The sequence below is a fragment of the Musca autumnalis genome, unplaced genomic scaffold (assembly GCF_047663935.1).
Source record: "Musca autumnalis isolate F117 unplaced genomic scaffold, ASM4766393v1 scaffold_4, whole genome shotgun sequence".
In the NCBI taxonomy this organism is placed as follows: domain Eukaryota; kingdom Metazoa; phylum Arthropoda; class Insecta; order Diptera; family Muscidae; genus Musca; species Musca autumnalis.
Window position 1 is genome coordinate 89,503,509 of NW_027411977.1, and position 16,781 is coordinate 89,520,289.

At 36.7% G+C, this 16,781-nt stretch overlaps 1 protein-coding gene across 3 annotated transcripts in view; it reads right to left on the bottom strand.

Moving 5' to 3' along the window:
• Nucleotides 1-205: 205 nt before the first annotated feature.
• dsb (scavenger receptor class B member debris buster) overlaps nucleotides 206-16,781 on the bottom strand; it is a 187,517-nt gene continuing 170,941 nt past the window's right edge. For all 3 annotated transcript variants that reach the window (XM_073980876.1, XM_073980877.1, XM_073980878.1), the window contains 5 exons: nucleotides 15,552-15,690; nucleotides 8,473-8,676; nucleotides 8,154-8,409; nucleotides 1,958-2,211; nucleotides 206-1,886 (listed from right to left, as the gene is read on the bottom strand). In XM_073980876.1, coding sequence (XP_073836977.1) covers nucleotides 1,335-1,886; nucleotides 1,958-2,211; nucleotides 8,154-8,409; nucleotides 8,473-8,676; nucleotides 15,552-15,690 — 1,405 coding nt within the window. In that variant the 3' untranslated portion in view covers nucleotides 206-1,334. The remainder of the gene's footprint in view (nucleotides 1,887-1,957; nucleotides 2,212-8,153; nucleotides 8,410-8,472; nucleotides 8,677-15,551; nucleotides 15,691-16,781) is intronic.

The following is a 16,781-nucleotide window of genomic DNA, read 5'->3' on the forward strand; positions in this document are numbered from 1 at the left end:
AGACACCGTACAATTCATATGGGAGCAGTTTACAACTTTTACTGTTACTATTTTCAAAAGTAAAGGAGCAGACCATATGTATTTGCTTCGGCTTACTGTCCGACCTTATATAGGCATTGGTATATAACATATTTCGAAATCCAGCCTCATACCTATACTCACCTTTAAGGACAATTACCAATCTAATTTATTAAAAATCCAAATGTAATAAAAATAATAACAACGATATTTATTTGTGTAAAATTCAATTTCTTTACTCTAATAAAAAAATAAACCCGTTTTGTTTTGTAACCACAGTTATATAGTTTTGTGAACTTCTTCTAAGACTGGATGGATGAAAAATTGAATGATTTGAATGACTTAAAAAGGTGAAAATGGGATTTTTGGTTGAGTTTTTTTTTTCTTGTTGTTAATTAATGTCAATCAATGTATGTTCCTTTACACCGACGTAGCCAGGGCCGAGCCACCTTCTCCCAAAATTATAATTTTTAAGATATTTTTGTATATTTTACTCCCAAATATTCATCTTTGGCAACAAAATGTATATCTGGCTATGTCGGTGTTGCTTTATCTATGTATGCGATTCTCTCTATATTTTCTTTTCTTGTTTCTTTTTTGGCATGAAAATGGAATAATTTCAAGACTACAATACAAACACAACTAACTAACTAAACTAATTTAAATACTTCTAAGTCTGAGTACAAAACGTATAAAAAGCTTAATAGAAATTACTAGACAGGATAAAGAAATTAATTTAACAAAATGTACAACTAAATTACAAAAAAAAAAGATAAATATTTAACAAGTATTCCTAGCTAAGGCATATTTCAAATGTACCAAGTCCACAAAAGCTTTCAAAATCTATACATAATATTTTTCATAAATTATGAATTGTTGATTTATGAAAAATACTCATACTGTTATAAAAAAACTGAACTTGGCACAGTTATGAATATTTGGAATGTGATATGTTTGATTATTAATGAGATTCATTCATGCATTCTATATTTTGCACTTAGGCACAAAAAATCTCTTGCACGCGAAATTTCCCACACACTCATGCATTCTGCAATCAGACATGGATACAGGACTGCTAAGACCCTAAGACAAATTATTTTAAAATCCTAACTTTGTTATAAAGGTTTTGTTGTTTAAAATTACATCACAATTAATTGCTGTTGTCTGCTGTTTCTCGCACAAAAAATTGTTCTTAACTAAGTTATATTTAAAATCATATACATACATACTCGTATATTGTCTTATTTTATAAAACTAAAACTTAATTCGATGTTTTACCTACACGCTACACTAGCCACTCTATCTATCTATTTACACTATGAACTAGAATCGCCACCGCTGTTGGTTGTTAAAATAAGCACTTCGTTATCGGTTGCAGTCATATCTAAATTACTCCCTCGATTACGCCCTTCTGTGCTGCTGGTGGTATTTGTGTTGTTGTTGGTCGTACTTGTCGTCGTTGTCGCCTTGAGCAGTGTATACGATTCACGATGCATAAACCGATGTTGATGGTGAGCTATAAATGTACTGCTACGACGCAATGAACGTCTTCCCATTTCTAATATTTCCAAAGATGGATCATGGGCGAAAACGTAATTTTGATAGGCACGCAAGAAGACGTAAATTATGGCAAATGCTCCACCAGCAATCATCAGATACGAGCCAATTGGTATAACTGTCGGTGCAAATACTGTGGCCAAATATAACCAACGACGTATTGGTGGTGTTAGATCAGAGATGCCCTCCTCCAGCCACATGACAGGAAACATGAAACTGCGAAAATCCTTAACGGGAAAGATGTGCTTGGCTTGGGTAACTTTTAAGTTTAATTGAATGCGAACTTTGCCCTCCAGTGGTACACCTAGTTTCTGTTTTGAAAAGAAATAACAAATTGTATAAGGATTTTATTTTTGTTGTTGTAGTTTTTAGATTTTCTTACCGGTTGTATTTTAAAATAGGTCTCATGCTGTGTTGCATTTGGTGTTAATCCTTCCACTGTCTCCAATAGTTGTGGATCAGCTTGATAAAAATGTGGATTGGATAGATATACCGGGGCACCATACTGGCATGGACTGATATTTTGTAAACCTTTCAATGCACTATAGTCTTTGGTATCATAACATTTATTCTCGGGATTATGCTCAGCATCGCCGTAGCTGGTTTCGGTCAATTTAAAAAGATCAGCATCTAGACCTAAATTTGGAAAAAAAAATATATATATAATTTTTATGAAAGTATTTCTGATACTATCTAAATATTAAATAAACAAGTAAAAAAGTATCAGTCGGCTTTGCCGACAGAGATATACCCTCAGCCTATGTGAAATGAAACTTTTATCTACGGACAGATCGAATGTATTTAGGGTCTTTTCAGGATTTTTTTGTCCTTTTTGGACATTTGAACCTGCCGACAAATATTTGGATTATAATTAAAATTCAAAAGTGTTGCGGAGGAGGTACTTAAAGGAATGGACCGACATAGTCCATTATGGAAGTGGATCTTATTTTGGGAGTCATATCTCTTCAATAGATATCGCGCCTACAAGTCATTTCAGTGGGTCATCGTGTAAGTTTTGTACCGGTATGCCAGGAAGCATGGACATGTCCACGTAAAATATAATATCGCTCTAAACAGGACCACAACGAGTAGCATCGGTATACATTTCCAGAGGATCTTCGAACAGACCCTAAACTGCACTTAGCCATAAATGTTGAACTTTTGTGAAGGAGGTACTCTAAGGAGAGGACCGATATGGGCCATTTTAGAAGTTACACTAAATTTGGACAAAATATTAGGAGATCCAAAGATTGGACCAAATTTGTTGCCCCGTTCAAGAGATATCGTGCATACCATTTTAGTGACATTTTTTAAATAATGGGGGGAAGTTCTAGAAGATTTGGACCGGTAATCGAACTGAAACTAAGTTTGAACAAAATATGACGAAGGCCAAATTTTGGACCAAATCGGTTGATCAGTTCGAGAGTTATCTTGCTCTTCATCCACTACATATGGTGCCATCGGACTGTTTTTTTTTTGTTTTTTCAAAAAGTATGGTCTTGCCCCTGAAAAAACGTTTACCGTCACAATTGAGGCAGCGAATGCAAGTTGCGTCAACAAAAATCAAATGATTCGAGAGCAGGTCTTAAAGTGAACTTATCCGAATTGTTGTGTGGGAGCTACCCGAACCTGATTCCAACCACTACACACGGTGTCATAGGTTTTTTTTTTTGGCAATTTGCAGGCAATTTTCTCAGGAAGTATGGAATTGTCCCTGATGAAACTTGTACCGTCGCATGGGAGGCTGTGAATACAAGTTGTTACAACAAAAATCAATGCGAATCGAGAGCAGGTCCTAAACATAACTTTTCCAAAATTTTGTGATAGAGTGGACCGATTGAGTCCATGTTGGAACCTCGTCTAAGTCTGGTAGAAATTTCATGATGTGCAAAGTATGGACTTAATCGGTTACTCCCTTCAAGAGTTATCCTGCGCACAAATTTTCCGAACATTTTCGAACTTTTGTGGGGGAGGTACCGGAAGGAGTGGACCGATTTAACCCATCTTCGAACTTAACACCGTTGAAATTTTTTATGTTGCCTGGCCGGGGAATCGAACCCACGACTTTCAGCGTGCAAGGCGGGTGTGCATACCATTGCACCACGGTGGCACCCTTTAGACCTTTAGTGACCATAAAATAACTACTTATTTTGGGTGACACGCGATTGTTAAAATAAAGGGTATTGAAGGTTGATTTGTAAGTACCCAGCAAACTTTGAAGGAAGGGGTTCCATGCAATGACGTGATTTCATGGCATCTTTTGCATTGGTTCAAACGAAGTCGTGAAAGATCCGCTATTTTCATTAGCATTTGAACCAATGCAATGGAAGTTGTGAAAGATCCTATCTTTTCATCAGCATTTGAACCCTTGCATAGGAAGTCGTAAAATATCCGATCTTTTCATCAGCATTTGAACCCATTCCATCGATCCAATAGAGATGAATTTTGTGTTTTTATTTATACACATTTTTCTAAATATATAAGATTACATATTTACAATAGGTTTGATGTTGTTGGAGACTCGAAATCACAATCAACGTTGTTGAAACTCTCGTCGTAATGATAATGTCATTGTAAAGGGTGGGTGAAAATGACATGCCAAAGCATTGGTGAAAATGACATGTCAAAGCATTGGTGTAAATGACATGCTCATATAAAATTCATCGATGAAGATGCTAAAAAGATGACATGCCAGATCACTTGAACCCATGATTGAATGGCATCTTTGGCATCGAACATTTTGCTGGGTAGGTTCTGCTACTTAAAAGTACTATTCAAACCCACATTGGTAATGGGATTTTTTAGCTAGGCTGGCTCCCACCACCAAAGGAAAGAACTTCCAACTGTCATCTATAGCTCGAAGACGTATTAACGACCCTCTATAGCTAGAAGTCGTAACTGTTTTCTACGGCTAGAAACCCTCTCAAGAGCTTGAAGATTTTCTTAAAGATCTTCTACAGCTAGAAGATCTTTTAAAGGTATTCTATAGGTAGAATATTTCACAAAGATCTTAGTTAACAGAAAGATCTACCAACGGTCTGCTATAGTTTATATACATCCCAAGTTTCATCTATAGTCTTCTCTTGACAGAAGACTGGAGCTAGAACCACCAAGGTCTTCTATAGCTCTCAATGGCCTTCTACAGCTAGAAGTCTTCTCTCAAAGGTCGTCTGTACTTAGAATAGTGCACTAAGATCTTATATAACTGGAATGTCTCTCAAAGGTTTTCAATAGTCCTCTTTACCTAGAAGACGTCCTAGGGGCCTTCTTTAGCTAAAAGACGTTCTAATAGGGTTCTTTTGCTAGAAGACCTCCCAAGGGTTCTAGAGTTAGAAGAACTCCTACAGTGTTGTATAGTTAGGGAATTTCACAAAGGACTTCTATAGCTAGAAGATCTCCCAATGTCTATCTAGTGATAGAAAACCCACCGCCAGATGTCATCACCGAACTACAGAATGCCAATTTTGAAAAATTCGAAATTTTATAGAATTTCACAATCATCGTTGCAGAGAACAGCTTATCCCTTTTTCTGGGACATAATCAGTGCCTCTACTGCTCGCTTCATACCTGCTAGTGGTCGAATGCCCCAAGTAACTCAAAATTCCCCAGCAAAGACGGTAAATGAGTGTGTTGAGCTCCGTAAAACCAAACTCAGGGAACAAGTAAACTGTGAGCTACATTTAAGACAATCTAAAACCGTGAGACGTTCTTATGGAGACCTTGGACGCGACTGAACGGTAAATGAGTGTGTTGAGCTTCTTCAAACCAGGCTCAGGGAACAAGTAAACTGTGAGCTACATTTAAGAAACTTTAAAACCATGGAAAAATTGACGCGTTCTTATGGAGAACTTGGACGCGACTGAACTTACCCCAGCCGACGACAAAAAGCACGTTGCAATGTCCATGAAAGAGATTGAAAAAGTCGAGTATCTTACAAAGTGTGGATAACAAACCCTATTGTCTTCGAAGACAGCAAAAAGGGCAGGGTAAGTCTGCCTACTGAAGACAAGCAATGATGTCAGCAAAGATAAGCCATACAACCCAATTTCAGATTTGTCGCCAGTAGCTGCAACAATCATGTATCTATCCATGAGTTTGAAAAACAGCACTACATGGCATCTCAACACATATGCATCAGTATTGGATGCGCTTGACCTATTAAAAGCGTTTGAAACCAAGCGCACCATACTATTGAGGACATTGAACGAACCATCCTACGGTATATTTGAACGTGGGATAATCTAACGTGGGAATTCAGGAAGTCAGATCTCATTAATGTTAAACAGCGGGCCCCCAAGTTAGGTGTATTTCGCTGGAACTATTTAGCATCTAACTTTCCTATATTAACAACAACAATGATCCAACCCCACCTAGCAAAAATTATTACCAAATAATGGTTAATTACACTGTGCAACAAAATGGAGCTCAAAGTCTGGGGGGTGGAAAATTCCTATTGGAGATGAAAGCCCTTGGTGAGTATATACAGAACCCCGAAGGACAGATTCGCCGTGAGTCGAACTTTCGCGATATGGCGTGATGAATATTTGGCTGGAGACCCTAAAAGCCATCTGGAATCAGCGTTATATCTTTGTTCGCTGTTGTTTAAGCTTATATTTAAGATGACATGTCTTCAGTCAAATCAAATGAGGATTTTTTTCGTAGAACATTTCGACCTTCTTTCATGCTTCCTTCAATGTCCTTTTCGTCCTTTATTTCAAGAACCGCAATAAAAGTGGCACAAGATGACATTTTTCAGCTTCGGAATATTCTACAAAAATGTCGCTCGGAAGATTTTAGGTACGGTTCCCAAAGACATAAAATCGATAAAATCATTTTTAAGCGGTCGTTTTTCACTTTTACCCGAATCTTGCACAGACAGCCCTATATCTATATCTAATGCATATTAGTCATACCTGTTTGACAATTTTAATAGCTTTCTAATGATATACATATACGGTTATTCGGTTCATAAAAACCGGATAAAAATTCGGTTTTAATATCAGAATAACCGGTCCCATAATTCGGATATCCGGATATTTATTCCAAAAAATAATGAAATTAACGTGCTTAGCAATACAAGATACAACTGTTTTAAAGACTCCGAGAATTCTAGATCATCAATAGGTTAACAATAATGTATTGAAATAAATAGATATAGGGCTGTCTGAGCAAGATTCGGGTAAAAGTGAAAAACGACCGCTTAAACATGATTTTATCGATTTTATGTCTTTGGGAACCGTACCTAAAATCTTCCGAGCGACATTTTTGCGGAATATTCCAAAGCTGAAAAATGTAATCTTGTGCCACTTTCATTGCGGTTCTTGAAATAAAGGACGAAAAGGACATTGAAGGAAGCATGAAAGAAGGTCGAAATGTTCTACGAAAAAAATCCTCATTTGATTTGACTGAAGACATGTCATCTTAAATATAAGCTTAAACAACAGCGAACAAAGATATAACGCTGATTCCAGATGGCTTTTAGGGTCTCCAGCCAAATATTCATCACGCCATATCGCGAAAGTTCGACTCACGGCGAATCTGTCCTTCGGGGTTCTGTATATACTCACCAAGGGCTTTCATCTCCAATAGGAATTTTTCACCCCCCAAAATTTCGGTTCACAGTGTTATTTTAACAAGGGCACGTACGATGAATAACTAGTTATTCTATAACAAATAAATATGGCCGCTAGAAGTTGAAAAATAAGCTAAACAAATATCTTCTATTTTTAGAACAGTTAAGGTGGATTTTATTTTCAATTTCAACACACTTCATATTTTAATTTTATTTTATTTCGCTCTCTGCTGGATTTGCGTACGAACCATAAGGGCCTGTTTATGTATGTATGTCGATAAGAAAATGAATGCGTTAGAAAAACTACTAAATTTGAGTGTATTTTTCAAATTAGTTTTTTGTTTTGAAGCAAAAGCAAAGGAAATAATATTTCCAAAACTAAAGTTTGGGTGTGTTTCATGGGCACACATTTTTGTTTCGAAAAACATAAACATGGGGTTAGGGTTGTTTAGACGCTTACGGGTGCACCACGAATTTTTTTTATTTTGTTAACAAAGAACTTGTGTGCCGAGGGTGAGCGTTGAACACATACGTTCCGTGCCTCCGTACTCATTCCTTAGTAAGTAGTGAAATATGTAGTGTTGCCTTGTTACATTACTTTGTAATGTGTTGCATAATGACTAACGGACTCGAATTTTTACTGGGCGATTCATCTAAACATCAATCCTTCGAGAATCCTAAGAAACATTTAAAATTTTTGATTTTATGGATTTCAGGTATTCGCAATTTTTGTTCTTTATAACAAGATCTACAATTTGTTCTCGAATAGTAAACAAAAATTATTTGCAGTTGGGAAGATATGAGCTTGTCAAAAAGCCTCATTTTGATACCAACACCCCAAACATTTGGGGGCCTATAACGGCGAAAGTGCAAGTAATGGATAAAAAAGTAGAGACACATGTCTTCTTTTTTAGTCATCCATCAGGCTGCGGTGCCATGTTACATGTTATAAAAAATACACTTTTAAAATATATATGCTGTTTCTAATAATACGAACGAAACTTACCATCTTTTACAACCGACTTTTCATATTTCAACGGTATAACTCTGCACAAATCCTTATCGTAAACATAAACCGTATCCGATTTTGTTATATCTCGTGGAGGAAAAAATGAACCCTCAGAACCGGTAATTCGCGTGCATGGCTCTTCATCCCATTGGGGAAAATGATCGATGCCATTTAAACGATCAATATAGCCAAAATCATGCATACCATTGTAGCCAGTTTTAATGGAGGACACTTCCGAAAGGGTACCATTACGCTGTAAATTAAAAACAAATTTAGTTAGAAATATTTGATTAAAATATAAAAAGTTTATACATACGGCAATTAGTAATCCCATACGTTCTCCCGGTCTTAAATGTTTCGGATAAAACCGATGTGCCAGTGTTACCAATGGATCATCATAACCGAATACCAGTTGTTCTGCAGTTACATTAATGAATGGTTTAAATTTGGCAGCCGTCAATATGACAGATATCGTCTTCGACAATACATAACCCAATTTAGGACTTAAGCTGGTTAATGTCTGTAAAATAAAATTTGTAATTTATTTTTTGTGTGCTAATTAACCAAGTTATACAATCGGAATTGCATTTTAATGGGTTGTGGAAGCATGGCATGAAGTAAACGTATAAAAGGGTACAAATCGATATTTGTATTCTTTTACAGTTACTTTGAGTGCATTAAGCTGTAATCGACACCTACATATGTTACATGAGATTGGTATTGACTGCAGTTTTATTATACACTTTATTTTATGTATGAATTAAAATTTATTTGCAGTATGAAGATATCAAACTAGTTGTTGACCTTGAAAATCACTTTTCTAACATCAATACCTACAGGAGACGTATTGTAATAAAGCAGCCGTGGGAGCAGACGTGAATGTGGATGTGATTTGTAGTTACCAATAAACAATTTTTACCGAGGGCTCTGATATTAGATTCTTTTAAGAGGTTTTCCAAAGTTTGTTCAGAAAATGTACGGAATTCTCAAAATTTCCCTCAGAAATTGAAGTGATCTTCAGCAAGATTTCGTTTAAGAATTTCTGCACACTTTCGTGCGCTTGTTTGCGAAAATGTTGCGAGTAATCTGCACATACTCTAATGGGAAATTTTGATTCGTTTCTCTCTCTCAGGAACAAAATTGACGAACATTCGTCGAGAGTTGTTTTAAACGCAAGGGAGAGATTTTTTGTGTCTTCACGATATTGCTTGTTTTTTAGTTATTTTGCAGCTGTTAAGTGAATAAGACGTAACGGAACAAGTTATTTTGTGATGAAATAGGCACATGTTTTATAATAAATGAAAGTGTAAGATTGTATAAACATTTTCTAAAACGTTTATAATATTGTTATTTCTATTTTAGATAAATCAAGTGGAAAATTTGTTCGCAATAAATGATTTTATAAATGTGCAATTCAGTGGGCAGCAGCGACGAATACTATTTCATCAACATTGTAATAATAAAAAGTTCAACAAATATTTTAAATAAAGTTCCAATTTAATCAATGAGAAATTCGAATCGTATCCTAATAAACATTGAGAATTTTGGGAGAAAATATTCAGAATATCTAATAAAACATCAGAACAGTTTCCGATTTACGGATAAAATATCTAGAATATTTTTAGAATTTGTTCCGAAAATTTTCAGAATCTCGAAACAAATCTCCGAAAAGAATTTTTTTTTCTTCAGATTTTCGAATATTTCTTCTGAGTGTTATCAGAAAATCTTTCGAATTCTAAACGAATTCGTGTAGAAACTAGAATGTTCTTTCCGAATTTCCCTCGACAAAACGTTCCGAATTCTGCGAACCGCTTCACACAAATTCGGACCTGTTTTGCATGCGATTACGGCATCAGAAATGGAAACTTGTGCAGAAAATACATCCGAACTCGGTACGATCTCGGCAGAGGCTAAAAGATCTCATCTCCAAATGAAAGACAATAAAAAAATTGGGTGAAACGCAAAGTTCTGCGTCAATGCGCCGACTGTGTACAGGGACAACGCATCACGAAAACTGGACACCGGTAAGCTGTAATCTCAGCAGACAACCGCAACATAGTCAACACAACTTACACAAAACATAACAGCACAATGTTAAACAACCGAAAAATCCATGCTTTGGTATCCGAGGCCTCCACTAGGAGACTTATGGTACGACTAGGAGGGTCGTGCTGCTACCGAAGGGAATAATCCTGCATATAGAGGTACCAACAGTCAACAGCAACAACCCAGCAAACCAATCGTACGACATCGTAACGAAATCGGAACAAACGCTACGTCCGATGTTGGATCCGAAATCGTAACGATATCTTAACGAAAGTTGTATGAAGTGCTTGACATAATTGACAGATTTCTGAACGATTTCGGAAGATTGTAATTTCAAACGTTGCTAATGATTTTCACTGTTGTTAGCATTCAATTATTAGAACAACGTAAACTTTGTGTACGAATATGTTGAGTCTATCAGCACTAGCTTGAATTATTATATGGTGCATTTATATTTAAAACATTGAAAAATTGTATATGCGAATTTTATAACCAACCACTATGTGTTTCCAAAACAAACTTAAAGGTGGTTGTTGTGCGAAGGGAAATTTGTTTTCGACATATCTATCACAATTCGTACCGAAATCGGAAGAAAAACAATGGGATATTCGAAGGGAAATTTACTTCCGACATTCTCTCCGAAATCGGAATGAAATCTGAGCGAATTCCCCTACGAAAAATCGTATAGAAATCGGATCGAAATCTGAAAGGTTTTGCTTCCGAAATTGTTCAGATGTGTCGGACATCCGACATTTGTTTTGGAATGTTCACCACTCAGGCTAAATGAAGTCAAGCTGCTGCCTTGAGCGAAAAAGAAAAAAAAAACAACAATACAGTAGCTTAAACCACCACCTTGTCATCGCATCTGTTAGCAGACCAATCGACTTAAAAAACTTCTGCCGCCATTATTTACTGAACCATGAAAAACTGACCAGCAAGGGTTCCGAGAATTTACCAATCACCGTTTCTGAGATCTGCACATTCCCTCAGATCCTCGGGTAGCTGAGACAATTTTTCGGACTGATAGAATACCTAAAAATAGCCGAAATTTCCCAGCGATGAGACTAGCAAATGAGCGGGATGAATTTCCTCATACGAACACAGAAGATCCAAGAGTTAGAGATCTTACAATTAATTGACATCAACAATCTGGTAAGCGAGCACAAGCGGAAAAGGTGACCAGACCTCCTGAAGCAATGCTACATTATTGCAAGATTAAGTAAATTGTGGTCAACCGTTAAATCACTCTCGATTCAAGGAAAGAAGGATGAGAGAACGGTTGTTATTTTCGGCGTGACAGTGAGAAAGACAGATACGAAGTGGTGCTTGTGTTATTTGACCCTGCAATTTATGAAGCACCTCGATGGTGATAGGGCAAAGAAGAGTGTACTACTTGGTATAAGAACCCTCTCAGCGGAGGAGCTACCACCACAATTTACGATGAGCTATGTTGCAGATGTCATCCGAAACACGAATTCATCCAAAGCGTTGGACCGTACTGGATGAATCCGCAGTTAAGTATTTGACAACTACTAACCAGAAGCCTGGGGCTGGATTCTTGTTCTATGAAAATTTGAAATGAAAAATATTTCCTTTATAATTTTTTTCATTTGACAGTTTTTTCCTTTATAAAAGTTTTCATTTCACATTTTCGTAGAAACAGAATTGAGCCCCTGGCCGATTTCCTTCGTGTCACCAGTAGCGTAGATGCACTTTTCCTCCCCATGATGAGAAGCAGTTTCCCAGTTACCCAACATTAGCCTTGGATTGCGGAAAATGCACAGTACCATAACAGCATTATACGACATATCAGTGCAGAACTGAACCATAACAGTTCGTGTCGCCGAACAATCAAGGTGGCCCTTGGCCTATCGAAGGCCTTTGATACCATTAATTACGCTAAGCAGTTCGAGGACATAAAGAAGACTTAACTCTGGCCGTGTTTGAAACTATCGATAATCAACGATATATGTGGACGCCAGTCCTTTTTGGAAATTAGAAATACGACCTGTAGAGTGAAACAGGGTGTTCCCCAAGACGGGTGATATCTCCGGAACTATTTAACCTCTTACTTTCTGAAAATCCGCACCCTCTAGGCGGCAATGTATGCGGATGATTTTCGATCATGGCATCAGGTCCTATCGTCGTAGATATCTGTGATCAGTTAAATATCTACATAGCTGACTTAGTTCAGTTCTGCTATCTAAGGAATATGAAAACATTCGGCGTTAAATCCCCTACCACATTGTTCACTATCCGGACGGCTGAAATAAAGCTCCCGCAGAGCATATTTGTCGATGGTGTAGTGATTCTCAATGCTAGTATAATATTTAGTGTAACTTTCGATTGCATGATTAAATTGTCCGCGTAAGCCACAACTTTTTGCGACAAATTTAGAAGTAGGAACAGGGTCATTAAGACGCTTACCGACAGCACTTGGGGTGCTGACAAGGAAACCTTGTTGACCTCTCAAAAAACAATAGTCCGGCTTGCAGTAAGTTAAGCGGCGCCAGTGTGATATGCAAATGTTGGCGCTATGCAGCGGAAGAATATTCAATCCTGCCAGAAAGCCGACCTGAGGACTGCAACAGGGTCCCTCCTCATTACACCACTGAACCACCATGATGAGGAGAACAAGATTTTACCGGTGCATCAGCAGAACAAGATGTCGATGCAGTACTTCGTTGGGTTTTATCGTAATGAGCATCCCTGCTACAATCTAGTGGAAAGGCTTTCCCCACCCAGGCACCTCAGGCGTGATCTTCATGATCTTTACCATTTCACTTTTCATTTTTCAAATGAAAAAATCCAATTACAAATGAAATAATTTTAATTACAAATGAAAAAAAAAATCAAATTGTAAATGAATTATCAAATTACAAATGAAAAGGGTGTAGATAGAGATCCAAATTTCAGGCAGTCTTGACATACTGATGCAGGTGCGCCGGCAATACAGAGGTACACTTTGACTACCGTACTCGTTGACCATCCCCATTCATCGTAGCAGAAGAGCGCCAGCTGTGGTTTAGCCCAATTAAGCTACGGACGATGCAGCCGATGGGCCCGGATTGATGCCAAGACACCCAACACATTCTCTGCATGTGGATTGGGACCATACTACATACTGCATTTCTTTAGCTGCCCAGCTAACCCCACTCAAATGTCTACTGATTATTTATGTTAAACAAGTAAAAAAGTATCAGTCGGCTTTGCCGACAGAGATATACACTCAGCGTGTGTAGATTGAAATACTTTTTCCCAAAAAAACTTATGTATTTAGGGGGTTTTCAAAATTGTGGGCGTATGAACCGGCAAAAGTATGGATAAGATTAAATCTCAAAAATTCGCTGGGATATCGACAGATAGATAAAAACATAATATCGCTGTAAACAGGGTCACTAGGAAAACCTTCGGTAAAAATGTCCAAAGGATGCTCGAACAGACCCTCAACCACACAAAAATGTTGAATATTTGTGTACGTGGTACCACAAGGATTGGATAGATAGGGTCCAAATTTGAACATAAACTATGTTTCGACAATATTTACAGATCCAAAGTTTGGACCAAATCGGTTGCTACGTCCATGAGAAATCGCGCGTACCATTTTAGCCAATATTTTCGAACTTTTGTGGGGGAGTTACCGGAAGGAGTAGACCTATAAGCACCACCTACGAATTTCATCCAATATTCGAAGAAATATTACAATATCCAAAGTGTGTACGAACGCAGTATTCGGTTCGAGCTCTCCAGCCACTACATATGGTGCCATAGAGGTTTTTTTACACCTTTCGGGTTGTCTTCTTAAGAAGTATGGACTTGTCCCTGAAAAAACGTTTACTGCCGTAATTGAGGCAGCGAATGCAAGTTCCTTCAACAAAAACTACAGTGATTCGAGAGCAGGTCTTAAAGTGAATTTATCTGAAATTTTGTGTGGAAGGTACCCCAAGTAGTGGGCAAATATAGTCCATATTCGAACCTGATGTATATCTGGTAGATATATTAGGATGTGTAAAATATGGACCAAATCGGTCACTCCCATCAAGATTTATCGTGCGCAGATTTTTTGAACTTTCGTGGGGGAGGTACCTGAAGGAGTGGACCGATATGGCCTATATTCGAACTTAAACTACGTTTGGACAAAATATTACGAAGGCCAAATCTTGGACCGAATCGGCAGATCCGTTCGAAAGTTATCTAGCTCTCAAACCACTACACACAGTGTCATAGGGGTTTTTCCACCTTGTAGGCTAATTTCTCAGGAAGTATGGACTTGCCCCTGATTAAAATTGTATCGTTGTATGGGTGGCAGTGAATACAAGTTGGTGCAATAAAAATCAAAGCATTTCGAGAGCAGCACCTAAACTAAACTATTCTGAAATTTTGTGTGGGAGGTACTCGAAGGAGTAGACCGATTGCAACCATACTAGAACCTCATCTAAGTCTGGTAGAAATTTCAGGATGTGCAAAGTATGGACCAAATCGGTTACTCCCTTCAAGAGTTATTGTGCGCACAAATTTTCCGAACATTTTCGAACTTTTGTGGGAAATTACCGGAAGGAGTGGACCGAACTTCGAACATAAATTAAGTATGGGCAAAATATTAAGCAGTTCAAAATTTGGTTCGAATCGGTTTAGCCGTTCGAGAGTTATCGTGCGCACCAGCCAGACAGACAGACGGACGGACATTGCTAAATCGACTCCAAATTGTCTGAAACACATTTCGTCCAAACATACTTGGGGTCTAAAACCATTATTTCGATGAGGCACATTTTGCCCGTATGAAAGTGTATATACCCTCGTTAGCATAAATGCTGAGGGTATAAAAATTCTTGAATCTGATCAAACGTTGCTACAACAACATTAACAAATAAGTAATAATTAGTATACGATATACACATCCTCAAAACTAACCTAACAGTTTCCCAATTTTATCATTTGATATAATACTCGTAGAAAGCATAGATTATTTAAATTATGATTTAAAATTAATTACTAGCAATAAATCCATAAACTACATACATTATTATAAGGTCATCTGAGGTTTCTATTTATTTGAAAGTGTGCTGTTAATTATTAACAATATGTCCCATTAATAAAAATCTCAAATGGCAACTAAATAAATACATCAAATTTCAACCTTGTTGCTGTCAAAACGATGTCAACAAAGTCAAACGTTGAAGATGACGATGATGGAGATGTAGATGATGATAAATACGAGAAAACTACGCCTACTTTACTAATCGATGACCCCCAGACGTCAACTCGAGAGAGAGAGACAAATAAATTAGCTGGATGAGTAGGTGGGTCGGTCGTCGTCTGTCTGATAATAACTAATCGGCTGTTACTTACCAATAGAGGTATGTTAGGTGTGACAATTGGTGTATTCTTGTCAATACTTAATTCAGGAACAAATTCTAAGATTTTTTTGTGCTGATATGACACTGTGAAATTGTCGTGAAACTTGACGTTCACCTTTTGCATGTCTTCCCTAAAAAGAGAGAAAAAAATAAAACCAAATTATTATTAACATTAATTAAATCTTCAATGAAATTGAACACAAAAACAAAAAAAAACAACAACAAAATAATTAAATTACTTTTTTTAAATAAATGCCACTTTGTGACATGTTGGTATGTGAAGCCCTTTGAGATGCTGTTTTAAGTTATACATAAAAACACTTGCCGTGGTTAAATTAAAAACAATTTCAACCATTTAAAAAATAAAAAAAAAATTTAATCAAACCGAATTGTATATACCCTATAATTGGAAGAACATAATACAATTCATTAGTTTCAAAATTAAATGTAAAAAAAATTTAAAAGTGGCACTTATAACCGTTCCAGGCCTATGGTCATATACATATGTATATGGAAAATATAGTTAACACAATTGAATATAAAAATCGGTGAATAATTTACGTTTAAAAAATTCAAAATTTGGTTAAATTTATACATAATAACTGAAATCTGTGCTTTAGATATCCCCCACCATATGGAGCAACTACCAGAAATATTTTACAAATATTTGAATTAATAATGAAAATCCAAATTCTAGATTTCCATTTTTTAACTGTTAACCACTTTTCCAAAATCTTAAAAAAATATCTGGAACTAAACATAAGGACCATTTCATATCTGATATTTACTTTTGATGTATGATGAAGTAGCAAACTGAATGCCATGTTTACTATTACCTCCCTTGAATGGTGAAGGTTATATGGCAATGTCAGCGCGTACGAATGTCAAGTTCATTTAAAACAAAAAAAAAAATTATTTAAAGGCCATTACCTATCCAGATGTTAATTTTTAAATTACCTCAACTTTAGTTATGTGGCAAAAAGGCCGAGGAGGAGTTGTTTTTACTTTCGTTTTCATTTGAAACAAGTCTTTTTGTTTCGATGTGTGATACCGAAAATTCAAGTACTTTTTTGTTGGAATGGTTGGAATACATTTACATTTGATGTTGGGGTCATGTTTTTTTATTATTTATAAATGTGCTGGAATCAAGGTATACAAGTAGTAATTGTGATTAACTAAAAAATATACTTATATAGCCTCCACCATTTGCGATTCTATAAAG